Source organism: Engraulis encrasicolus, chromosome 21 (genome assembly GCF_034702125.1).
Source record: "Engraulis encrasicolus isolate BLACKSEA-1 chromosome 21, IST_EnEncr_1.0, whole genome shotgun sequence".
Taxonomy (NCBI): Eukaryota; Metazoa; Chordata; class Actinopteri; order Clupeiformes; family Engraulidae; genus Engraulis; species Engraulis encrasicolus.
Window position 1 is genome coordinate 29,832,265 of NC_085877.1, and position 27,899 is coordinate 29,860,163.

Consider the following 27,899-nt stretch of genomic DNA (forward strand, 5'->3'; position numbering starts at 1 on the left):
GGCACCGAGCGCTGAGGCTGGTGGGGGTGGGGGTGTGGAGGAGGGGGTGGGTGTGAGGGGCATGGGGCATGCAGAGACCCCCTGCTCCTGCCGATGGGCCCTGGTGCTGCTGCTGCTGCTGCTGCTGCTGCTGGTGCTGTGTGTTGTCCTGTGTGGACGGATGGTGCGCCACGAAGGAGGAGTGTGTGAGGGAGGAGGAGTGGGCAGCGAAGGTGTGTGTGAGTGCGTGTGTTAGAGTCTGTGTCACTTGGGTTGGCGAGAACACATGCTGCTGCTGCTGCTGTATTTGTAGCTGCTGCTGCTGCTGCTGCTGCCTGTGCCCCTGTTGCTGCAGCAACAGCAGCTGAGCCTGGCCCTGATTGGCCAGCACCGGCTTGGGCGAGAGCTGGAGCCCACCACCGGAGCACAGCTGGCTCAGATGCTGATTTGGTGGCTGCTGCTGCAGAGCTGCGATCTGATTGGCGGAGAGCTGAGCAATCGGCTTCTGGTGATTGGCCAGCAAGAGGAGAGGGGAGGCAGCAGAGGTGGCAGAGGGCTGCTTTGAGTGCAGCGGCGACAGCTGATTGGCTGACAGGGAAGAGGAGGAGGAGCAAGGGGGAAGCTCCTGGCCAATCAGAAGCCCCGCAGCAGGCGAGGAGGAGGGCGGGGGTTGCCTGGGCGACGCCGGCAGCTCCAAAGGTTCCGGGGAGGAGCTTCGGCGAATCAGGCTGAGCTTGGCCGGAGGCTGCTGACTGGAGTCCGAGACCAGGGAGGCGGGGCTTAGAGGCCGCGTCAGCGAATCCAGACCCAGTGAGGCCTCCAGAGGCAGCAGGGGCAGCAACGACGGGGCCGAGCGGGACGGGGACATCGACATGGAGAGCGGGGGAGAGAGGGAGGAGGAGGACGACGAAGAAGATGAGGAAGAGGAGGAGGAGGAGGAGCAGGAGGAGGAGGAGGTGATGCAGAGCGGGTGGGCCTCCCGGTCGCCGCTCTTCCTCTCCGCGTCGGAGGAGAGGGACGAGAGGGAGGAGGGAGGTGAGGACGGGGAGAGGGAGAGCGCCAGGGACGGGGGAGGTTGGGGCGACGAGGAGGCGCAAGGGGAGCCCGCGGAGGCGGAGGTGGCGTTGGGGCAGGCGGGACCGCCGTACGTCTGGCCCTGCTTAGGGCTGTTGAGGAAGGAGTCGGGGTCAAAGGTCACCGGAACCTGAAGCGCCGGAGCAGGGGGCGGAGGGGAGGAGCTGACGAGGGCGACGGGAGGGGAGGTGGGAGGAGGGAGGAGAGAGGGAGGCGGCAGGGGCGGCGCAAGGAGAGAGGGAGAGGGGGACGACGCAGAGGAAGAGGAGGACGAAGGGGTGTTGGAGGAGGAGGAAGAGGAAGAGGAGGAGAGGGGAGGGGTCTGGTGGTGGAGAGGGTTCCCCGCAGCATGGTCAGACACATGCGAGACGTGCTCTCTGATTGGGTGAACGCTGTCGGACAGGAGGCGGTCCGTCAGTAGGAGCCCACCAATCACGGGGCTCGGCAGGAGCGTTAGCGACAGCGTGGCCACACCCGGCGTCGTGGCGATGGTGTGCTGAGGCGGGGGGGCGGAGACTGTTGCCGGGGGAACGGGGCTCGAAGGCGGGCCATAGGTGTGGTGGTGGTGGTGGTGATTGTTGTTGTTGTTGTTGCCATGGGCGACGGTGGGCGGGGAGGGCGTGTCAGATTTCGGGGGAGGGGGCACGGGCGACAGCACCAGGCGGCCCGTGGACGTGAGCGACACGTGATGCGTCGTGTGTGACGTCACGCACTCCCCTCCGCCGACCACCTGTGACTCCTCCCCGTTACCGCCGCCGTTACTTTTCCCCGTCAGGGGCGCCGTCGTCATGACGATTACCGCGTTCTGGGGTAGGGCCACAGGCACGGTTAAGCCCCGCGGTCCCCCAGTGGCGCCCCCTCTCTCGGTGGTGGCGTAGAAGCCATTGGCGTTGCCCAGGGTGACCGTGGCGGTGCTGGTCGCCATGGTTGCGGCTGGGCGGTGCGTTTGGGGCGGGCTGCGCGAGGAGGAGGAGGAAGTGGAACTTGGAGAGACGGACGTTCCGTTGTCGTGGGCAACGATGGACGGGCTGGTCGCCGGGCCTGTAACGAGAAGAGATTTCAAATGAATCAGCCAAGACGTCATGAACAATAATATTTCCATTTTGCATGACACACAACAGCACGCAAACCTCCTAACACAACAGTCGTGGGCTGCTGGTTAAGGAGATGGGCTTTAGATCAGAACGTTGCAGATTCACATCCCACCCTTCCACTTACTACACTCCACAATGCCATGGCTGAGGTGTCCTTGAGCAAGGCACCTAACCCCCATACTGCTTCAGGGCCAGTAACCAATACCCTGCAAACGACTGTGAGTAGGGTGACCACCCGCGTAGCACGTGTGCATACAGCGTTTGAAGCCCAAATCATGCGTCCCGCGAATTGACAGTTTGTCCCGCATAATCAGTGTGCTGCTCGTAGAAAAAAAAGTCTCTCTATCCCTAGGCTAGGCACTCACACAGGGGCTCCAAGACCCACCTGCATCAAAGCAAGTAAGAGGTGGGACATAACTTTGCTTCATGCTACTTTATAACACAGGCAGCAAACCGACCCGACAGAATCTTCCATATGTGTTCTATTATGAAAGCTAACCGTGAGTAGCAATTCTCAATACCGATGTGACGCGCATATCGCAACGCGAGTGAAATGTAGGCTGCCTTTTTGTCCAGTTAGTTAGGAGAGCACAACAACACTGTGCCGCCTTGGATCAATGTGAAAGCAGACACTAGTCCATGACTTTTGCAACAGAATGCGTCAGTTAAGCAGGAACTGTTACCTAGGTTGGTTTATTGCTGCTAAATGCTGAAGCTGTTTCCCCTCACATCATGCGGTGATTCACAGTAGGACTAGACATATCAAATACACGCATCCTCACCAGGGCTTGACATTAACTTTTTCGTTTGCCGGCCACTGCGGCTAGTGGTTTTCCCGAGTCACTAGCCATCCAGCTATTCTACTAGCCACATTTTTTTTTTTTTATCATGACGCTGTACATCTAACCTCAGAAGATGAGGTGCTTAAAGCAAGAAGATGAGTGCATGGGTTTCTACATGGAAATTAAACAAACTAACTGATTAACTGAACTTTTTCTTGAACTTAAATTCAAACAATTGATACACAAAATAGATACGCTATTCTGATATGTCATACCATAGAATAAGCTACCTGCCAAATTGGCTACTGACACTGAAATTGCTACTAGCCACAGCCAAGTTTTACCAGCATTTGGCTGGTTGGCAGTTGCCAGTGTCAAGCCCTGATCCTCACAACATCCATTACGAGACCCCCTGGCATTTGTAACAGAATAAACATAAGAGCTAAGAATAGCTATCCAAATGTTGAAGTGGTTTCCTCAAATTATGTGATGTTGTAGCTTGCTAAAATTATTATTGTAAAATGTAGCTCATTAGCTGCCAATTTGGCAAAACTGCACAGATGCACAAGGTGCAGCTGGTCTTCCCAAGAGATTGAAATTATGTTCACTTATTTTTTCACATGAAGGTCTACTGACAATGTCTAAATTGTCTAAATAGTGTTGCCTATTTATATATTGATTGATATATTTATTATGGCTGTGGGGGTTAAGAACTGACCGGACAAATAGACCAGCCACGACGCGATTCAAGCGTCAGAGAATCGCTTCTGTGCAGCAAGAGCGAAACGAGCGATTGAAGCGACTAGCGTATGTCCAGGCAAAGCATTCAAACATTCCCATTGGCTGTGGTCACTGACCTCTATACAGTCATTGGCTGTCGCGGCTAGTCGCCGAACCGTGTCATAGAAAGTTGAAAGGATTTCAACTTCAAACTGTCGCTCTCTGCGTGCGAATCGCTCTAGTCTCCAGAATCGCTTTTGTCGCGCATCTCAATACAAAGTCAATTGCTCGCTTCGCTCGCTTCGCTCTTGTCGCGGTAGGTGTATTTGTGCGGTAAGCGTTAAGCATTTCATCTACTTTATATTTACAGTATTCAGAAGGAAAAAGCTACACCTTGGTTGCATAATATTATAATGGCCATATCTGCCATGTTTAAGTTAACCCCTTAGCGCAGCACTATAGCTCTCTGTAATGTAATAGCAATGTTGTTATGATGTAGTTAAGCATTTTCAGCAAGTGAATAGGGTCGCCGGTGACCCCTGCTGCAGTAAGACTACTAGGCCTATCCATGCCTTGTGACATATAAGGCACGTGAGTGTGCGCACACGCCAGGGTCTATCCCACATTGTCCCTCAGAAGCATGCCTCTTGTCCCCCTTGGACTTATTAGCAGGTGGTCACCCTAACTGTGAGCCATTTTGTAATGTTACAGCCAGTGTTAATTTCGTCAACCACGACGATGACGAAAATATTTCGTCAACGCCCCTTTTTCCCTTGACGATGACGAGACGATGACGCAATAAAAAATGCCTCCAGCAAATAAAAATATGACGAAAATAATAAAAAAAAATCGTCAAGGAGACTAAGACGAGACGAAATTTACAAGCCATGGACGAATGGACATTAAAAAATGTAATTATTTATAATTAATTTGTAATTTGTAATTGTAATATAGGCCTAAGTGTCTTGAACTTCATAGGTGATTGCGCGCTCACGCTGTGTTGCCTGGCTTGTCTCTGCTGGCAGCCAGTGCATGGCGCGGCTCAGTCAGTAGTTCTGTAGCCTAGTAGTTCAGTGAGTCCATTAAGTTGAGTTTAGGTCCTAAAACATTCCCAGAGAAAGAGAGAAAATAGCCGACGTTGAGGGAAGTGTTAATTTTGAAACATGTTCAACAACCCTCTTGTCCATGACGAAGACGTGTTTCTGCAGTAATGACAGTCGCGCCAATCCTCCTCTGATACTGTCGTTCTAAACCTCCTCGAGCTTCCACTATTCTCCTTTTCACTTAGGCTGTCTTAACCCGGCGTTCGTTGTCTGTTCTTTTTTTGTAATGTTTGCTATATTTGTTGTTTAACCAAATGTGTAGGCAGTTCGCAAGCAAATCATGAAGGTCGGATTTGCGAATTGATTTAAATCAGTCACCGCGGGAGCGCGCGCCAGCAGGGGGAAAGTTGGCCTGTCTAAACAGAGGCACGGCTACTGTAGCCTAGTTTTGAAAAGAATCAATGGATGGGCGATCGCTGAGGAGTTTAAAACTGTTGAGATTTGAAACTTTGAGATTTGAACTTGTTCTCGTCGAGAGCAACGCTAAAAGACCCGAGGAAGTCGACAGCATCTCCATGCGTCTGCAGCGTCTTCCTAAGTTCCAAAAACTCTTTTCAGGGTCATGCTTATTGAGCCTCGACACCCCCGACAAACAAAACAGCATTAGTGTTTAAATATTTGTATGTGCATGTCCTTTCTATCGTCCAGTCTGCATACCCCTGCCTAACTATTTTTCCTGGGACTTTTGCATGGCATGCTAAGTGTGCTCGCACAATCTATTTAAGCCTATTCCACGCATACCGCACGAGTCATTATCGTTCTCTGCTCGCATTGCCAATTGAAAACAAAAACCGCTAACTTGCATAGTCTAACATCAGCAATATTTTATCTGACTCGTGGTCATCGGGAAGCCACTATCAGGGAGACTTCTTGGACTTCATGCAGACTTGGGATGTCTGGTCTTCCCACTGCCGGCAATCTGCAGGCTTTGTCACGCGGTCAGGTGAAGAAGAGTAGCTTCCTCCGTGATCAAACTCAAAATCAAATAGTAGCCTATGCAGCAGCTTCTAATGCACGAGAGAGAGAGAGAGAGAGAGAGAGAGAGAGAGAGAGAGAGAGAGAGAGAGAGAAGCTTGCACCTGGAAGTGTGTGTGTGTGATGCTCTTTTGCTCTATGATGTTGAAATGACTGATTTGGGTTTTGGTGGAAAATGACCAAGTAACAAGGTGAATATTTGCTGCAATAGGCTATATTAGTATTGAAATAACGATAGCCATTGTAGGTTATTAATTTTACACCACAATATTGACTAAAATGACTAAAATTTGAAATGTTGACTAAAATGGCTAAAATGAATAAAATTTGAAATGTTGACTAAAATGACTAAAATGACTCAACTTTGACTATGACTAAAATTGATTTTCGTCATTTTGACTAAGACTAAGACTAAATTGGGAAGCCAATGACTAAAATATGACTAAGACTAAAATTGATTTTCGTCATTGTGACTAAGACTAAGACTAAATCAAAAAAAGCTGACGAAATTAACACTGGTTACAGCCAACCAGGCCAGGCAAAACCCTGACGTCCGCCTCGTGAACGTGCAATAGATCAGGTAATTCAAATCGGGGTTCCGAAACACAAACACGGAGCAGTTCGGCCTAGTCCAAGTGGATTACACATTAATGTTCTCTCAGACATTTGTATTATCCCTAACTGTTGCAATACTTATGTTATAATAGTTATTAGTTATAATAAGTTAGTTATAATAACTATTAGTTATAATAGTTATGTCCTACCGACAACCGTGTTTCAAAATAATGATCAAAGTACATGGAAATCCTTGTGTGCAACCCTTCAGTTGTCAAGGTGCAGGTGTAAGGCAGGAAAACGTAATCAATATGAAAAGCTCATTAAACAGCGCACACTGAATACTGTTCTTCAAACACACTGGGTGAAACACGCTGTTTGCTCAAAAAAAGAACAGTATCCAGTGTGATGTGTTTAACTAACTTTTCTAAAGACTGATCCATACCTCCTGGTCTGCTGCCCTGTGGTGTGACGGTGAGCTGCTGCTGCTGCTGCTTCCTGTCTGTGGAGGCGGTCCCTTCGGCCTCGCGGCCCCCCATGGCTATGGTGGTGTTGGTGACAGTGCTGTCGGCCGCCGCTGCCGTGGCCAGGTTCTGCACCTAAGGACACACACAGACAGACAGACAGACAGAGAGTTGGTTTTAGCTCAGAATTGCCAGTTTGCCAGCCGTGGTCAAAATGACATCACACATTTTCAAGAACAATATATTTATTGATTTATTTTACTTTGCTTAGTTTATTTCTCAATGGTTAGTTTATTTTATGGCCACAACAGATTATATCCCATTTAGATTTTCCCAAAAAAATGATGAATACATTAGAAAGAAAGAAAGAAAGAAAGAAAGAAAGAAAGAAAGAAAGAAAGAAAGAAAGAAAGAAAGAAAGAAAGAAAGAAAGAAAGAAAGAAAGAGTTCTGTGGAGCAGCTCGACATCATGTCAAACATATACCATCTGAATGAAGGCCTGAAAACAAATATTTAGAAAGAAAGAAACAAAGAAAGAAACAAACAAACAAACAAAGCAAACAAACAAAACAAATAGAGATAAATCCTCACCTCTGTGAGCGCAGTGTAGGGTGGAGAGGGCCGGGCGGCGGGCAGCTTGGGGGAGATGATGCGGTGCTTGGTGCTGTTGCAGCGGTGAGGAATGTTACCTCCCACAGAGGCTGGAGGGGAGAGAGAGAAAGAGAGAGAGAGAGAGAGAGAGACAGAGAGACAGAGAGAGAGACAGAGAGTCAGACAGTCAGACAGACAGACAGACAGACAGACAGACAGAGAGAGAGAGAGAGAGAGAGAGCGAGGGCAAGAGAGCGAGAGAGAGCGAGAGAGAGAGAGAGAGAGAGAGAGAGAGAGAGAGAGAGAGAGAGAGAGAGAGAGAGAGAGAGAGAGAGCGTGCATGAGGTCTTTAGGTCATTAGATCATTATTACATGGCTCGTCTCACTGACGTGTATAGTATACGGACAGCGGGCTTCTACTGTATTGAAGCGTCTGCGAGAATACTTCAGAGAATGTGACCAGCGTGACCTGCGAGAATACTTCCGCTCCAAAGTTAACGGAAGTGTGCCTTAGCAACACCGAGAACAAGTGCTGGTAGGCCAACATTGCTGGCTCGTTGCGTTTGACTGTCAATCATTTCTAACTGTCAAGTGTGTGTGTCAGGGCTCGACACTGGCACCTGCCAACCGGCCAAATGCTGGTAAAACTTGGCTGTGGCTGGTAACAATTTCAGTGTCACTAGCCATTTTGGCAGGTAGCTTATTCTGTGGTACAACATATCAGAATAGCGTATATTTTGCACTTTGCCCCTTGTGTATCAATTGTTTGTATTTAAGTTCAAGAAAAAGCTCAGTAACTCCGTTTCTATTTGTTTGTTTTATTTCAATGGAGATACGCATGCACGCATCTTCTTGCTTTAAGCCCCTCATCTTCTGAGGTTAGATGTACAGTGTCATGATTGTTTTTTAAGCCAAATTTGTGGCTAGTAGACTAACTGGATGGCTAGTGACTCGGGAAACCCACTAGCCACAGTGGCCGGCAAGTGAAAAGTTAATGTCAAGCCCTGGTGTGTGTGTGTGTGTGTGTGTGTGTGTGTGTGTGTGTGTGTGTGTGTGTGTGTGTGTGTGTGTGTGTGTGTGTGTGTGTGTGTGTGTGTGTGTGTGTGTGTGTGTGTGCTACCTACCCAGTGCGGGGCTGCACAGGCAGGTGTGTGTGCGTGGCTGGGGCTTGGTGTGTGTGTACGAGTGTGTGTGTGTGTGCGCATGCGTGTGTGCGCATGTGTGTGTGTGCGTGTGTGCATGTGTGTGTGTGTGCGTGTGCGTGAGTGTGTGTGTGCTACCTACCCAGTGCGGGGCTGCACAGGCAGTTGTGCGTGCGTGACTGGAGCTTGGTGTGTGTGTACGAGTGTGTGTGTGTGCGTGTCTGTGTGTGTGCGTGTGTGTGCATGTGTGTGTGTGCGTGTGTGTTTGTGCTTGTGTGTGTGCGTGTGCGCATGTGTGTGTGTGTACGTGTGTGTGCGTGTGTGTGTGTGCATGTGTGTGTGTGTGTGTGCATGTGTGTATGTGTGTGTGTGTGCGTGAGTGTGGGTGTGTGTGTGCGTGAGTGTGGGTGTGCTACTAACCCAGTGCGGGGCTGCACAGGCAGGTGTGTGTGCGTGGCTGGGGTTTGGTCTGCTGGGAGTCGAGGATCTGCTGCACCAGTTGCTCGATGCTTAGCTCCGCCCCTCCCCCCACGCCAACCCCGCCTCCTCCTCCACCACCACCACCAGTGCCCGTACCATTGGCACCGCCGCCACACGACCACTTGATGCTGTGGACTGCACACACACAGAACAACAGAAAAACACTCATAAACACATACAATGAAAATATGAAAGTCTCAAAAGAGTAGCGAAGAAGTTTCCGACCAACGGACAGATCGGCATAATGTCTTACAGAATGACAATATGTGACTAACCAGGGCCTGAATCTGACTGGCTGCTCAGACATAAGGCCTGAATCCTATTGGCTACTCACATATAGGGCCTATCAAAGTCATTTTCTATACTGTAAGTCCCTCCACTTGGCGGCCATCTTGGCGACACCTCTGGACAGCTATTTCAGGCAGCCATTTCACTATATTGAACTGAATCCTATTGGATACTCAAATATAGGGACTAAATGCTATTGGATACTCACACATGGGGCCTGAATCACATTGGTTACTCGCACATAGGGCTTGAATCCTATTGGATATTGGGTCGTTTTCATACCTGGTCCCTTTCAGCCATTTTTCTGCGCACATGTGAATGCTCCAAAGTGTACCCAGACCACTCGAAAAGCGAACCGCACTACTGAGATCTTTATTGACATGGTCTTAGTACGGTTTGCTTATTAGTCCAGACAGGTGACACTTGTGACTGGGTGTAATCACTTGAGGAAAACAGCCTTACAGGAACAGAAAGAGCAGACGGTTCTTCTTCACAACATGAACAAAAACGGAACTGAGTCTTTTTGCTGTTGGTTCAGTTAAAGGGGACTAAGTGTGAAAATACCTTTACTTAGCCATAGGGCTTGAATCTGACTGGCTACTCAGACATCGGGCATGAATCCTATTGGTTAATCACACACAGGGCCTGAATCCTATTGGATATTACTCACACATGGGCCTGAGCTGGGACAGCAGCTCATCGCGACTCCAGCGCAGATTGTCCCGCCGGTCGGCAACAGCGCATAGCAACGGCCGGCACGCCTTCCCACAATCCTCCAGGGACGGAACATTCAGGTAATGCACCAGCACAATGTCTGGGTTCTACAGGTGGACACACATACGCGGACACACACACACACACACACACACACACACACACACACACACACACACACACACACACAAAAGCATGCACACATACACACACACACACACACACACACGCACACGCACACGCACACAGTATATAGAGTTACTGAACGGAAACTCGAGACCCTCTCATCAGGGTTTCTTTACATCGTCTTCTTCTAGCAACACATCAGTCGTGAAACGCTACCTGGGCAAAACACTTTCGAAGAAAAAAATTACCCGCGTGCATCTGAATGAGCAGCCTGATCTCAAAGAAATTCTGTGAAATGAGTACAGATGCAGAATTTCATCACCAGTTTGCCAGGAGTCCCCGAAATGCTTTCCGTGATGTACTCATGGAAGTGCGCAATGGTTAAGTCTATCATTAGAAAACTGGCAACGCGGTGGTGAGCCTACCTTTTCCAGTCAGTTGATATCAAATTCTGTTAGTAAACCAAAGAATGCTATAGTAATGTAAGTTGCGCATAGACCAAAACAATCCCCAACCCTTACCTGTCAGTAAAGAAATCTCTATGAGAAATACCTTTTCCACTTGGTTGATGGGGATGGGGAACATAAATTCACAGAATTTTGGAAAAAAATTGTGTCACAATGGCCCATGTTCATTTCACTGAATTCTATGAGATCCTGTAGAAAATAATGAATTAATGAGTGAGAGTGTGTGTATGTGCGTGCGTGCATGTGTGCATGCTTGCGTGTTGACCTCTGTGCATTAGTATGTTCATGTGTGTGTGTGTGTGTGTGTGTGTGTGTGTGTGTGTGTGTGTGTGTGTGTGTGTGTGTGTGTGTGTGTGTGTGTGTGTGTGTGTGTGTGTGTGTGTGTGTGTGTGTGTGTGTGTGATTATTATGTTTGTGTGTGTGTGTGTGTGTGTGTGTGTGTGTGTGTGTGTGTGTGTGATTATTATGTTTGTGTGTGTGTGTGTGTGTGTGTGTGTGTGTGTGTGTGTGTGTGTGTGTGTGTGTGTGTGTGTGTGTGTGTGTGTGTGTGTGTGTGTGTGTGTGTGTGTGTGTGTGTGTGTGTGTGTGTTCATTATGTTCGTGTGTGTGTGTGTGTGTGTGTGTGTGTGTGTGTGTGTGTGTGTGTGTGTGTGTGTGTGTGTGTGTGTGTGTTCATTATGTTCGTGTGTGTGTGTGTGTGTGTGTGTGTGTGTGTGTGTGTGTGTGTGTGTGTGTGTGTTCATTATGTTCGTGTGTGTGTGTGTGTTCATTATGTTCGTGTGTGTGTGTGTGTGTGTGTGGGTGTGGGTGTGGGTGTGTGTTCATATGCATTGACTTACCTGCAGCAACCAATAGCACCTCCTATGGAATGTTGGGATGATGGAGGAATGGACATAGCAACCGTACAGACACTGCAAGACATCAGCAACAGACCAGGGGTCAAAGGTCAACAGAACCAAGGGTCATGTGATCAGAAGACTTCATCACACAGTACACATACTGTACACACCATATGTATGAACGGCATCGTAACCAGGCTGAGACTTGTTGAAAAACCAGAATGGGGGATTCTGTTCAGATTGCAGTTACATTAAACCAAGAATAAAATCATGAAAAAGATATCAAAACAAGAGAGGTGAAAAGAATACAGGGGAAATCATAAAGTATTGTAATGGATCAGGTTCATATGTCTGGTGTTTGATTTGTTTGTCATTTATCAGAATTTATCAGATAATGCTTATTTCAACTTATGCCTTCAATAACAACCTGCAGATGGCACTGTTTAAAGGATAGCAGGGGCGTAGATTGGGATGCTTACTAAACGTGAGTCAGAGAGAGAGAGAGAGGGCGAGAGCGAGACAGAGAGAGTGTGAAAGAGAGTGGAAAAGGGAAGAAGGGAAAATAATCAAATTAAGATGGAAACAAGGGAGAGAGGGGGATGAGGGTGACAGTAACAGAGACAGAGACAAGTAGAGAGACAGACACAGAATGTAGAAGCTGGAGAGATACAGAGAGCGAGAGAGAGAGAGAGAGAGAGAGAGAGAGAGAGAGAGAGAGAGAGAGAGAGAGAGCTAGAGAGAGAGAGAGAGAGCGAGGGAGAGAGAGCTAGAGAGAGAGAGAGAGAGCGAGGGAGAGAGAGTGAGAGTAAACAAAAGAGCGTGACTGACCTCCATTCCCTGCACCTTGAGCTTCATGTGATCCTCTCGCGTGGTCTTGCCATCCTTCCTCTTCTTCCAGCAGTAGCCATCCTTCCGGTACTTCACCTTCTTCCGGTTGTACAGAATGATGGAGCCATTCTGGGGCCTAAGGGCGCAGGCAGGCAGGCAGGCAGGCAGGCAGGCAGGCAGGCAGGCAGGCAGGCGCACACACACACACACACACACACACACACACACACACACACACACACACACACACACACACACACACACACACACACACACACACACACACACACACATCAATTAAATAGCAATTGGTAATTGTACTCCAATGAATATACTTAGATAACCCTCTAAAAATAAACAGACAAAAAGTAATCCTTACAATAATAGTGGCATTAGCTGTGGTTGCACTACCCTGACGCGTGTACTACTAAAGCACCATTGACCCAATAAAAAAGTCCCATTCGCCACACAATATCCCACATTTTTAATAAGCGTGCCATTTGGACATGAATGCAGGAACTAGTCCTAGTCAGGGGGGAAGATAATCGGCTCTTTCACTGGAATTCTTGCAACACTGTCCAGTATATCCAACTATGAAATTGTGATACCTGTGATATATTTATTTATGAGCATATATATATATATTGTAAAACATAATAGCTGTTTACAGTGCGACTTTGACTTACCTTGTCTTTAGCGTGCACGAGAGCCATTCTTCATGTCTGTCAAAGGAAATCAGATACGATGCGATTTCCTGGAAAAATAACACACACACACACACACACACACACACACACACACACACACACACACACACACACACACACACACACACACACACACACGTTATATCACAGTTGTGATACACAACAACCTGAGTGAGTGAGAGCCGGTGTGTGTGTGTGTGTGTGTGTGTGTGTGTGTGTGTGTGTGTGTGTGTGTGTGTGTGTGTGTGTGTGTGTGTGTGTGTGTCTCAGCCGGCTCAGTCTCTACTCTCACCTCGTTTGTGTTCCAGCGTAGGCGTTCTTTGGGTAGGCTGGTCGTGCGGGGTAAACACTCAAGCAACTTGTTGGGTAGAAACACCTTCATTTCTGAAAATACATAAACGCGCACGCACACGTACACGCACACGCACACACTTACTTATGACATCCCACACCCACACCCCCACAGAGCATGCCTGCTTGAGCATTCCCCGAGTGTGATGGTCATGTTGTTTACTGTACACAGGGAGCCAATATAAAGTCACACTTCTTCCAGTCAGGTTCACCGGGACCAAAGAACTGATCTCTTACCGGGCGAACACACCAGCGGCGACAAGATTAAGTGGCAGAGAATAGCCGGACAGTACAGCAAGAGTGATAGAAGCAACAGAGTATGTCCGTTAACAGTAGAATGCAAGAATTCCGACATTCCCATTGGCATCATAGCTCATTTGCATGACAATAGTCGCTGAAGTCGCTCATGTCACTGAAATCGTCTCTTGATGAGAGGCATAGTAGAGCATGTGTGGTGGTGCTGAAGAGTGCGTTATACTTTTACTGAAATGTAAAATTATCTGTATAAGGTCTTTGTGTATTTATGTAAGCTGACATATACCTTAATTTCCTTCGTGATGAATGAAAGTACTCTACTCTACTAGTTGCCCAAAACGCTTCTGTCTCTTCAGTCGCCAGTTATTCAATACAAATTCAATTATTTCAGTCGTCAGAGTAGCTCAAGTCGCATTTGGTGTATTTGTGGCATAGCATGCAAGTGCCCAAGGCCGTTGGGAGGCAGCAGGGAGCTGGTAGGTGGAGACATGGACAAGCGAGGCAAGCGACGAAGTTGAACTACGCTGAATAATACGCAATAATACGAGGAACAGTGGTAGGGAAGTGACAATGGCATTGTGTGAAATGACATGACGTTGGAAGGTGGCAACATTTACACATGAATGCGCATAAAAATGTTCTGCTGTCCCTTTGGTTAACATTACACTTCAATACCCTTAGCAAAATAAGCACTAGCATTAAGAATCCATTGGGCTGGTAAATGTAATGTCTCTTCAACTGACGTTTGGGATACGTCCACTCAAATCGGTGCAAGCATATTAGAATGGCCGTCTATGGGCACCTGCAACTCTGTTCTTAAAATCACCTTAAACATTTGTTTTCGAAGGTCTACAGCTCACAAAGGGGTGTTCACTAGCAGTCCCTTACAAGTTTCAAGGCGAAATATGGCTTCTGTCATTTTTCATATGCCATTTTGTGACAGAAAGTGAAAGTGAAACTTAGTTTACAAATTGCTACATAAAACACACATAAAACACGATAGATGCCATATTTCACTACATTTTTTTTAAGGAACACCAGTGAATACTGCTGAACACTTGGTGAGTTGCATATTCTTGAAAACAAATGTTAAAGGTGATTTTAAGAACAGAGTTGCAGGTGCCCATAGACGGCCATTCTAAAGCTGGTTGAGATCAAATCCAAATAAGCCAAATAACAGAGACTGTAGCAAACATGAAATTAATGGTGAGGGGGACTCTAAAACATTGCAGACCACTCAGAAAATGGCCTTAATGTTCAAAAAAGTTCCCCTTTAAGGCCAGCATGTATTTTGGTCATAAAGATAACTGGATCCGAGTGTGCTAGCATGAACACACTTAGTGTCTATATTACTTCAATGCTGTATCTGGTGTGATGTCATCATTGTGTGCTGTAACAGGGGAAAAAAAGTCAAGTGTGCTTGCATGAACACACTCACCCCGTGTCTGGTTGTCCTTTGGGGTGAAGGAGATGTAAATATACATTGTAAACAGTAGCCAACCAATATTTTGGCATTTTAGTGTGATGATAATGTTTTTTTATTGATGTGCATTTCTACAGTATTTGCGTGCTATGTAGTTATCTGTGTCTGTAAATTTGTCTGTAGGAGGTGCGATGTCATCATTGTGCGACATACCGGACTCGGTGGTGCTCTCCTTGTTGTTCATGGTGAGGGTGGCGCCCTCCTCCACTCAGCAGGGCGTGCTCACACACGCGCTGGCTGCGGCCTGAGCTGCGTCACTGAAACACACAGAAGCAGAGAGAGAGAGAGAGAGAGAGAGAGAGAGAGAGAGAGAGAGAGAGAGAGAGAGAGAGAGAGAGAGAGAGAGAGAGAGAGAGAGAGACTGTAAATACATTGAGCTAGACTATACATTTATGGACTGGGATCACCTACCCATACACACACACATCTGCATGGCGGTAACCTTGACAGTAGGGGTGCACGGTATGGATGGTATACTATCGTGCACGGTATTTTTTCCACCAATGTATGGATTTTGTCCATACCGCTCTACCGTGATAGCGCATTGCATCCTGCAGATGGCATTAATAGACAACGTTTTGAACATGTAAATGGAAACGCAGACAAACAGACAGGGTATGAGAAAATCCACAGCTAAAAACACAAACCATAACCAAACCAGGGGTTTGTTTCTCGACAACGTTGTTGCTAACTAAGTTAGCAAAGTTAGCAACTTACTTTGCTTGTTGCTTCCAATGCAAGCCAGTAAGCAACCTAACCTAACTGGCTAGCAACGATGCTTTCGAGAAACGGGGTCCTGTTTTCTCCTTTGTCAGGTACAGTACACGCACACACATACTCTCTCTGTGTGTGTCATATCATACCACCACTTATCTCCTCTCTAATATAGTGTATATATAGACAACGTTTTGAACATCCACCCGACTGTCTAGTTGTAGCAAAAGGTGGTTGTAGAAAAACAGCAGCACAATCTCATTAAATAAGCCTTAAGTGTAAAATGTATAGTTAGTGTAGTGAACTGCTGTTTACACTGTGATTTCGATTCTGGTCTCCACAATTTGATACAGTGGTGTATGAAAAGCAAGTTAGCAAGCTAACAGCCCAAGTCATTCATGTCAATGCTGCTGTCTGACAACAGAAATGTGCTAAATCTATGTGCTGCTAACACTGGTTGCTTTACATTTGCGCCAGCCTTACTAACTGTATGTAACTGTGTCCAGTTGAGATAATATCATTCATGATATCTGACTGGGTGTTAGTAACTTAAATGACTTTCGCTAATTTTGCTAACGTTAGCACGCTAACCGCTGCTGCAGTGATAGCTGCCATCTAAATTAGGGTCACCAGATTTTTGTAGTCTGAAACCGGGACACTTCGCGCGTGACTGAAGGACAATATTTGGCGGGCGGGTCTGGGGGTCCTCCCCCAAGAACATTTTTACTTTTTAGATGCCATTTCCTGCATTCTAATCAATTTTAGAGGGAGGAATGACAAATCGCAACTGACTCCTTCAGACTTTCTATACAAGCGCTGGCTGCCATTAATTGTGGCCGGTAAACATGTAATCTTTTCCATATATTTACCCCGATAGACATGGCGCAATGTAGTGGGTGGCCAAAACCGGGACATATTTGTGTCCCGAGAGGTAGGGCTGCACGATTATGGAAAAAATCATAATCACGATTATTTTGGTTAAAATCATAATCACGATTATTAAATCACGATTTTTGCAGATTTTTTTGAAAATTATAACAAGATGAAATATAACCAAGAATGAATTACATACGGGATGAACAAAATAAAATGAATTGTAATAATTATGTAAAGGCAATAGCATGAAACTGAAGGGGACAGAATTCAGGCCAGAAACACCAGCCTGTCAGTATGTTCTGGCTTCAAGGACGCTCTCAAAAGTAGGTCACTATTGCCACGATTAAATCACGATTAAAATCATGAGCTCGATTTCACTATGTTATCACGATTTTGATTATTTTTCGATTAATTGTGCAGCCCTACCGAGAGGGTTTGCTCGGGACCTGGGACACACAACTCCAAACCGGGACGTCTGGTCACCCTAATTTAAACAAGGCATTGCTAGCTGCCTCATGTGAAAGTTCGTTTTTTGAAACTTTAACAATAACAGCTTGGCATATTCACAGATGCAAGCACACAATTCCAAATTACCATCAGCAACTCCAGAAAAGGTCCAATGAACGATTTATTGGATAAAATCCATGTTCAGTTTGACACCCCTCCCTTCCCTAGTTTAACCCCTTCTAGACTTGGTGAAATTGACATGTTGTAGCCTATTGCATTGCATTACATTGCATTGCAAAATGCATTTTTACATAGTTGTTTTACATAGTTACATAGTTTTTGTTTGTTTTCAAAAGATTTGAATGGCAAGAATTCACACACATTCCAAAAATGAAAATGTTAAAAACATGCAAAAGTTAAAAAAAGGTGTTTTGGACATTTTGCAATGGAATGCTTCAATTTTACACAAATGTAATGGATACCGTGGTATATACCGTGATATATACCATGGCTAAAATTATACCGAGGTATACATTTTTGGCCATACCGCCCACCCCTACTTGACAGCAAACACCTACCACCTTGACTTAGAGCCCTTGAAAAGATAAAGATTTTGTACTGCTACAATTTCAAAAGTTGATTGACAAACATGTAGAGTATACACTCTGTGTATTTTTTATACATACTGTATATGGGTGGTTGACGTTTAAGGGCGTAACGCAATAAAAAAAAGTTTTTCCAATTCCTGAAAAAAAATGATGGAAAAAAATGGAGAAAAAAATTGAAAAAAATAAAGCACTTAGTGGTCCGTGGAATTTCGCCTTTTTTGCCATTTTGGGGAAAATGTGTCCTGCATCAACACATTGCATAGGCATGTCACACCGCAGGAAAATGAAGTCACACCACAGGAAATTCACTGCATTATGGCCATTTTAATCCTTTTGTATACATGACTGATATCTGAGCTCATGCTAACTAATCCCCAAAGCATTTTGAATTTTTAGGTATGACGACATGTCCTTTCCAATGATGGTAGTCTTTTACACCGCAGCTACACCTACAACACCTTAACCAACAAATGTTCTGTGAGAAACACTGCACAGCAACAAATATGTTAGTCAAGTTGATGGGGGGCTTTGCCGGATCAGAGATATGTGACTAGAAAGGCTATTCTGTGCAGTTTCATAACAAATATGACATGAAAACCCCAACAAATACACTTTTCTGCTGATGCAAATTAAATTCAGCAAAGTCCTTCCTTACAAATTACATTAACAACACAAAGCGAGCCTTTATCTTTCCAGGACAGTCAAGGTGGTGAATGTCAAGGTGGTGAATGTTTGTCGTCAAGGTGGTGGGCTCCTTAGCGATAAAGCACTGTGGGAATCCACGCAGTGGCAACACTCACAGTAACACACTTGGAGCCTGATAGTCAGTCTGCCTGACTTCCACCACCCAAGGGGATCGCTGAGATAGATCCACTGATGCAACATAAACAAGAGCAACCAGAGATGTCAACGTGGCTGCCTGCCCATTACTAAAGCCTGGTTTATACTTGTCCTGCAAAGTTCTGCAGCCTACGTAACCAAACTAGCCACCACGCCCCCCTCTGCAGAGCTGAAACGACCCATTGCAGCGCTGAACGTATGCTTCTCCCAGACGGACAGGGCAAGATCCTGATTGGTCCGCCACCCTTGAATTCTCAGCGGGAAAAAAACGGCACGGCTACTTTTGCCCTGCGTATGCAGAATTGACCGCTTTGAACTATGAGGACCCTCCCCCCGCTGACAGCGTGTTTCCTGCGAAGTCAATGTGCAAAAGTAGGCCTTTAGACGAACGTGATGATGTGTGTTTGGCGCCAGCCGCAGACAACCCAAAACACTGTGAATGGAAACGCAGACAAATAGACAGGGTATGAGAAAATCCACAGATAAAAACACAAACCACAACCAAACCAGGGGTTTGTTTCTCCACAACGTCGTTGCTAACTAAGTTAGCAAAGTTAGCAACTTACTTGCTTGTTGCTTCCAATGCAAGCCACCTAACCTAACTGGCTAGCAACGATGCTTTCGAGACACGGGGTCCTGTTTTCTCCTTTGTCAGGTACAGTACACGCACACACATACTCTCTCTGTGTGTGTCATATCATACCACCACTTATCTCCTCTCTAATATAGTGTAAGTGTAGACACACGACCAACAGCACCTCTCTTTGCTCTCTCTTTCTTTCTCACTCACGCACGCACGCACTCACACACACAGACACACACACAGATACACCAGCCTGATCTCCAAAAATTCTGTGCTCCTGGACACGGATGTTAAGGACACGAAATCCGTGTCCAGGAGCACGGATTTTGCCAAAATTCTGTGCTCCTGGACACGGAATTGTTTTCCGTGCTCCTGGACACGGAATTGTTTTCTGTGATGGGCACACGGAAGTGCTTTCTATAGGCTATTACCACAGCACTGTGTTAACTCTATCATTAGAAAATACATACCAAATGCTAATCCTAAACAAAATAATGTTATAGCAATTTAAGTTGTGCCCTGACCAAAACATTCCCTAACCTTAACCTGTCATTAAAGACATCTTTTTGAGAAATACCTTTTCCAGTTGGTTGCTAGGCTATCAAATTCATATAATGAATAAAAGAAAAATAGCTGTGCCCAGACCAAAACAATCCCTAACCCTAACCTATCAGTAAGAAATTTTTTTTTGGAGAAAAAATATTTGAAATGAGAAAAATCCTGAGAAAACACAAGACTGTGGAAACATAGAGCTGTGGGAGTATAGAGAGAGCACTTCTGTGTGTCCATCACGGAAAATAATTCCGTGTCCAGGAGCACGGAATTTTGGCAAAATCCGTGCTCCTGGACACGGATTTTGTGTCCTTAACATCCGTGTCCAGGAGCACGGAATTTTTGGAGATCATGTTGGATACACACACAGAGACACACAGAGACACACAGAGACACACACACAGACACACACACAGATACACACACAGACATACAGAGACACACACACACACACACACACACCCTTCTCTATGATACACATACAGGGTTTTTTCCCTCCTGGTAAACTCGCTCCTCTATAGCTCTGTTGCCTAGATACCACAGGAGTGGGTGTAGAATCTTCCTGCATCCTCTACCATTTCTTCACTAGAGAGAGACAGAAGCGGAGAGACAGAAACACACACTTTGGATGGGAGGGAGAGAACGAGACAGAGAGAGGAGGGGGAAAAGAGAAAGAAAGCAAGAAAGAAAGAAAGAAAGATAGAAAGAGCGTATAAAGATTTACGGCCATTTACGGCCCTTGAGGTCATCTTATTCAGTAATCAGTTTCACATGAAATGATATATATATTTTCGCGGGACCTTGTGAAGGTGGGGTCTGTTGTAAAGGTAGCCAGCTTCACTATTATATAGGCCTAAAGTGCAGGGGAAAATCCTGGTTAGTGTTCATAGTGCGGCCCTTGGAGGACATTTGAAGTGGCCCCTCGAATGAAAAGGGTTTCCCCTGTTGTAAACAGATTTGATCTCTAGAAATGCAAAAGCTCCTCAAGTCTCCTTTTAATTCTCTCTCTGTCTCTCTCTCTCTCTCTCGCACACACCACCTGCATTCCTGCTCAAAACACACTCCAAAGCCTCTCACACAAGCAAGCACGCACATGCACACGTACACGCACGCATGCACTAGGGCTGTCCCTAACGATTATTTTTGTCCCGATTAGTGTATCAACTGTTTTTTTCGAATAGTCGATTATCAAACGATTATTTTTATTTTTTTTGGAAGGGAAAAACTGTGATATGCCTCTTAACTTTGACCTGAAAAATAATAGACGGTATGTTGAACACGCCTACTTATTTACGCAGTCGACGTAATCGATTACGTCGAATAGTCGGGACAGCCCTAGCATGCACACACACACACGCACGCACACACAGCACACACGCACACTTCCACCACACCTTGTTCAGAGACTCCATCTGGTAGAGAAGGACCAGCTTGCGGGATTATCTTATCATAGGACATAATGACTTGTTGGGGGAAAAAAGATTATTTCTTTGTATATACGCTCAAAGAAATAATCAGAGAGAGGGTTTGTATCCGGCCTGGGTCATTTCCCAACCCTACCCCATCTCTCTCAAAAAGAGTCTCTGTGGGCACTGCCGTGGCCTAAAGGTGGGGCACAGAGTTACTACGCTGGCGACCCGGGTTTGATTCCAGCCTGTGTCATTTGCTAATACTCCCCCATCTCTCTCTCCTACTTGCTTCCTGTCGCCTCTCATACTGTCCAATAGAAATAAAGGAAAAATGCCCCTAATAAAATATTTTTTAAAAACAAAAAAGTCTTGGTGGCAGTGGTCGTTGGCAATGCCACCTCATGTAAGGGCTGCAAAGAAGACCGGCTCCTAGGCCACGTCTGAAATGATCCTTTGCTCACTTCATATGGTGCAAGCTAGTGATGCTGTCGAGACCGCTTAGTCTGTGGGAGAGAGAGAAACACACACACACACACACCAACTGACCAAGTATGTTCAGCTGAAGATCTCTCTCTCTCTCTCTCTCTCTCTCTCTCTCTCTCTCTCTTTCTCTCTCGCGCTCTCTCGCTCTCTGCACATCCCTCATTTGCAAGTAAAACCGAGAGATAGGGACACGGATAAAATGGATGCGGACTGGCCAACTCTGTGTGTGTGTGTGTATGTGTGTGTGTGTGTGTGTGTGTGTGTGTGTGTGTGTGTGTGTGTGTGTGTGTGTGTGTGTGTGTGTGTGTGTGTGTGTGTGTGTTTGAGAGTGAGAGACAGAATGTGTGTCTACGGGTGTGAGCGTGCGTGCAGGTCGTATTCCCAATGTTTTGTAACGGTGTCCTGTCGATAACATGAGGGGATTCCTGATGCGAGTTATGCAAGCTGGTACACATCACCAACCCTTTCAAATCCTGGTCAGTAGGGCTGGTCGATTATGACAAAAATCAACATCACCACGATTACTTCAGTCAATATTGATATAACAATTATTTGGACGATATTTCTTTTCAAGACAAATAATTGTGCTAAACTATTCGCAATCTTTGCTCCCTTCAACAGTGTGAGTGGAGGGCCATAGAGAAACACACAGAAACACACTCCCCAATGTGACATCATCACTAAATTCTGTTTAAAAAATAAACGTTAATACATGGATTTAAACTCTCATTTCAGAAAAAAAAATCAATGGTACATATCTTGAGCGCTTTAAGTACCTCGAAGATGTCTGTACTTCAGCCTTGGTGGGGCTCACAGTCGAGGACAGCAGTATCAAGACAAACTACTTCACAGTGACTAGACGCAGGGAAGACTGGAGCACTCAGCAACTTTTTTAGAGATTTTTTATTTTGGTGCACAAAGTGACTGACGTTTTGGCGCACCTGCACCTTCCTCAGAGTCAAAGTACCTATAAGTACGGTACCGATTTATCATCAGTGATGGTTAACCTGCACCACCACCTTTAAAGGCATAAGCTGAAAACGTAGGTCTCATTAAAAGTACTGCATGAAGTTCTGAGTGTGGGTGGTTGACGTTTAAGGGCGTAACGCAAAAAAAAAAAAAGTTTTTCCAATTCCTGAAAAAAATGATGGGAAAAAATTGAGAAAAGAAAAAGAAAAAAATAAAGCTCATAGTGGTCCGTGGAATTTCGCCTAATTTTTGCCATTTTGGGGAAAATGTGGCCTGCGGTGTGACATCCTTGGTGTGACATTTCTGTAAGATACAATAAAAGTATTAATATTCTGCACAAACATATCCCCCATACTCTTTGTACTATTGTTCCTTTAACCCACACCCCACACACACACACACACTACTACCCACCCGCACCCCCACCCCCACCCACACACGCCTATGCATTGTACAGGCAGATTACTGTGATTTCATTGCATGGTTTCACTGTATTACTTGTAATAATTGTGTGAATGTGACAAATAAATCTCCTGGTATCCTTATATCCTTGCATGATACATGAAAACAAGTAAGGATTGAGTAACACATTGCAAAAGCATGTCACACCCCATGACATGAAGTCACACCACAGGAAATTCACTCCATTGTGGCCATTTTAATCCTTTTGTATACATGACTGACCTCTGAGATCATGGTAACTAGATAATGATATTGTGTTTAATCTTAATATGTGTTTTCATTCATAAAAAACTTTTTCCCCCTTCTATAAGAGCAGTCACACCACAGGACACCATAAAATGAACCTAAGCATTGCGTGACAGAAACATTGCAATATGTAGACAATATTAAGAGGTGAAGAGTCACCTTAAACTTCCAAACCACTCTCCAATAGCTGAGGTACTGACTAGTTAGGAGGCTGTCTTTAAGACCCTTGCAGTTGGCCTTGTAGCTGCCCGTTCACCAACATTGACATACATGTCACCCACAGGACACAATTTGTGTTACGAAATGGAACTTGTAGTTAATATTACTGTCTTGAATTTTTTTCACATTCACATATCTTAATATCAAGTTAATATTTATGCCATCATGCCAAATGCTTCATACATTATTCAAAATGCTGTTGGTTAATTTATATATACCGGTATATTATACTCCAGGTTTCATTAATGTTACAGTCACACCGCAGGATATTTGACATATAAACCTTCACATAAATCTTAACAAAAATGTTTCTTCTCATCTAAGACTAATATGAAACATAATGTACCACATCTTCTTTATTGACATTTGTTTTTAAGAGGAAAAATAACAGTTTTGTAGGTTTTTAACCAATGTTACGAAAAAACAAGGCGTCACGTCTCCCACCCGTGTGCGAACAGCGAAGACAATTTTTTTTTCATAAAGTTTACTACTGACCGCCGTGCGCACCTCACATGGAGTGTGTTTACGAAAACCAAAGAAAGACTCCACACAAGAAACATTGAAATGGGTGGGCAGCCAATCACAGCAAATCACAATACTGGCATTTTATCACATTTCTTATTTGTGTATGTCTGAGAGAGAGCGTATGTGTGCGTGCAATGCATGCTTGCGCGAGAGAGAGAGAGAGAGAGAGAGAGAGAGGGAGAGAGAGAGGGAGTGAGTGAGTGAGTGAGTGAGTGAGTGAGTGAGTGAGTGAGTGAGTGAGTGAGTGAGTGAGTGAGACTGAGAGTGAGACTGAGAGAGGGAAGAGAGCGCTTATGGAGCATCTCCCCTCAGCCTGTCTCTGAAACCACCAGCTGAACTGTTACTTCGGCATAGCAACCGCGTTGCTATGACAACAGAAAGGATAGATAAATAAATTAAATGTATATCCATCTTTCCTACCGGGTTATGCAACTTACAGTAAGAGTCGCTGTGGGGATTGCTGTGGTAGACTCATGACTCGATTAAAATAGATATTAAAACATACAAATAAAAATGGATTTTTCCCGTTTTGCTGAAAATCTTCGGTCCAAAAAAGGGTCGCAGCAGAAAAAAAGGTTTAGGAAACACTGGTGTAGTGAATGGAGTACATTTTGGATTCAGTCCTAGGTCTCTGTCACAGGGGCAAACGGTTGCACTATGCCCCCACTTAAGGCCCATTACAAGTGGATCGGCCTATACAGGAAATCATTAACCTTATATCCTCCCCCTCTGAGGAGAATGCCTGCCAACTTCAACATACGATTGTGCTGCTCACACTACCATTGACTTGTACAACGCAGCTTTTTTTTTTTTACTGTTCAGCAGCCCATTCCAAGGTCCTGACCATTCTGTTGGGGGCATGGTTTGTTCACAATTTTTAAATGCCTTAATACAATCCAAATATTATGCAACATCAGCCGAGATCTCTGTTATTGAAAAACACACAGACAGACAGACAGACAGACAGACAGACAGACAGACAGACAGACAGACAGACAGACAGACAGACAGACAGACAGACAGACAGACAGACAGACAGACAGACAGACACACACACTCACACACACACACACACACACACACACACACACACACACACACACACACACACACACACACAAATGGCAAGCAAAGCAGCAATATGTCTGGGGGAAAAGGAGAAGTGAGACTTACACACTTCATTAATTGTATGGCAATGCACCCTGATAATACCAGTCTAGCAACACACACACACACACACACACACACACACACACACACACACACACACACACACACACACACACACACACACACACACACACACACACACACACACAAGATGCTCAATACATTTCTCACAATAGCCGGGCCTAGATACAGGGACAAGAGAGATGCCTCTCTACAGTGATGGGCATGAGAGATGGCCAACAAAGACACACACACACACACACACACACACACACACACACACACACACACACACACACACACACACACACACACACACACACACACACACACACTAGGTGACATGAGAGACAGCCATGGAGAGAGGCGTTGAGCGGATGTCCTGAAGCTCCTGTTTCTGCTGGTCCCATCACATTACCTGTGTGTGTTTACACTACGGCTGTAGCCGCCCACATCATCACCAAGACAACAACAACAACAACAACAACACCAACACCACCAACAACACCAACAACAACAAAAACAAGGAAAGCTGATAGGGGGGACAAAGGGGTCACTTGTCCCGGGCCCAGGGAAGTGGGGGGCCCATAATTGGGTGGTCCTTATTACATTAAATATATTGGGTAGGGGCCCGTTTCAGATCACTTTGTCCTGTGCCCTGCCACAACAAGAACCACAACGAAACTCATTCCAGACAAGGGAAGATGGAAGTGAGGGGATGGAATGGGATTGCAACAGAAGGAGAAAAAGAACAACAACGCTTAAGGAGAGTGTTCACTAATGTCTGTATAACTCAATCAACTTCAATATCTGTAGAACTTAGTCAAACTCTACGGTCACACTCATTGTTCCATATTGTTATATATTGCTATATTTGGTTAACTTAATTTATGTGTAAGTGTGTAATGTCTTGTGGGTAATGTCTTTTTGTATTTATGTATGTGTGTATGCTACTTGACACCTCAATTTCCCCCTGGGATCAATAAATGATACTCTACTCTACTCTACTCTATAATATAAGACACATTCAGAAACTCGAATACAAAAAAGGCATTCTTTCTAAGAGGCAGGCCTGTGTGGAGCCAGGAGATTTGAACTAATCTGTGCAGTGATGTTTGAGATCTAAGCGCTGGAGGAACACTGGTTATTAAGTTATTTTAACAACAACAGCTCCACCGAGTCAGCTGGTGTGGGCCAAACAGATTTGTGGTGCTGGCCAGAGGTGTCAAAAATCCAGGCCAGGGGGACACGAAAGCTCAGTTGTCTAGCCTAGGGCAGGGGTTGGCAAACTCAGGCCCCGGGGCCACATGCAGCCCCCTGAACCATTTCATGTGGCCAGGCCCACAGAGCTCTTACAACAAAGGCAACTTTTCACTCCAATATGATAACTCTCACCAAACATTCTTAAAATGGCTACCCAATACAGGGGTCTTTGAGCTTGGAGATGAACCAAGGCTGTCTTCATCAAATGAAATAGTCAAAACGTTACGTCAACAAACATTATTTGCTATTTCTGACCCAAGTTGCCTCCAAAATGTGGCCCCTTTGGCCACTCTTTGTAAACCCAAAGTGGCCATTGAGCCAAAATAATTGCCCAGCCCTGGTCTAGGGCATAGTCAACCATTAACACAGAGGACCTGGGTTCGAGTCCCACCCGAGGTCATTTCCCGATCCTTCCCAGTCTCTCTCCTCTCTACTGTCCATTGTCAAATAAAGACACACAAATAAAAGCCCTCTTTTTTCCAAGTGAATTTGAGTACTCTACAATCAGCTGCTTCAGAGCTGTTCGGACCAAATGTGTGGCATGGATTTGACTTTCGGAATTGACACTAGTGCCATCTGCACAGGTCACCAAACAGCATCACAGGAGAGAGAGAGAGAGAGAGAGAGAGAGAGAGAGAGAGAGAGAGAGAGAGACCGTACCATGTTGCACATTCTCCCCTTTGTAGCAAAATGCAGCCAAGAGATCGAAATAATCTACAGGTCTGGTTACGGTGCCATTTGAGAGCCATAAGGAAACAGGTCTTGTAAATTGTAACAACAATAAAGTTGAGTGCACTGGTGGGTGCCAACTCGGAGGATCACGCCAAACTACAGATCACCAAACTGCAGGATAGGGCAGGAGAGGAGGCAGAGACAGAGCATCCGCCCCATTTGTAACGAATGTGAAGTGAAAGCCCAACTGGAAAACTCCAACTCCTATTGTCAGCACAGCACAGCACTCCACAGCACACAAGTGTTCACTGCACACTGCACACATTTATGCCTCACCCGTGCAAGGGGGCAGCCCCAAGGGAGCAGTGTGGCAGGACATTACCATGCTCAAGGTAAGTTACCTCAGTCATGGAGGAGGTTAATTACTCCCCCCACCTGGCGGGTAGGGAGTCGAACCGGCAACCTTTGGGCTACAACAAGTCTGATTACCCATGACTGTCCTAACATGCTCCAAGCAGGAGTTTGAGACAATCTCCCCGGGGAACAAATGAAAACCAAGAACAGGGCCGCGGACAGCTTGGGCCAGGCCCATGACAAAGTATACAAAGTAACCGGCAAATAGACCGGGCGCAACGAGATTCAAGCGACAGAGAATCGCTTCTGTGCAGCAAGAGCGATACGAGCGATTGAAGCGACTAGAGTATATCCGTTAAAATCAGAATGCAAGCATTCCAACATTCCCATTGGCTGTTGTGGCTGTCACCGAACCGCGTCATAGATAATTTGCAGAATATTCCTTGGAGTTCAACTACAAACTGTCGCTCTCATGGCCCGAATCGCCTCT

The 27,899-nt window shown here is 45.7% G+C and overlaps 1 protein-coding gene across 2 annotated transcripts in view; it reads right to left on the reverse strand.

The window, feature by feature from the left end:
- camta2 (calmodulin binding transcription activator 2) overlaps positions 1-27,899 on the reverse strand; it is an 81,324-nt gene that overhangs the window by 45,549 nt on the left and 7,876 nt on the right. Inside the window, exons 2-11 of one of the 2 annotated variants that reach the window (XM_063186545.1) lie at positions 15,171-15,274; positions 13,221-13,312; positions 12,908-12,975; positions 12,222-12,357; positions 11,394-11,465; positions 9,918-10,068; positions 8,900-9,094; positions 7,338-7,447; positions 6,728-6,881; positions 1-2,094 (exon numbers count right to left, since the gene is read on the reverse strand). The exon at positions 1-2,094 is cut by the window's left edge and continues 371 nt beyond it. In XM_063186545.1, the coding sequence (XP_063042615.1) occupies positions 1-2,094; positions 6,728-6,881; positions 7,338-7,447; positions 8,900-9,094; positions 9,918-10,068; positions 11,394-11,465; positions 12,222-12,357; positions 12,908-12,975; positions 13,221-13,312; positions 15,171-15,201 (3,103 nt within the window). In that variant the 5' untranslated portion in view covers positions 15,202-15,274. Of the gene's footprint in view, positions 2,095-6,727; positions 6,882-7,337; positions 7,448-8,461; positions 8,506-8,899; positions 9,095-9,917; positions 10,069-11,393; positions 11,466-12,221; positions 12,358-12,907; positions 12,976-13,220; positions 13,313-15,170; positions 15,275-27,899 lie in introns of those variants that run through there. The other variant, XM_063186546.1, reaches the window with a different exon arrangement.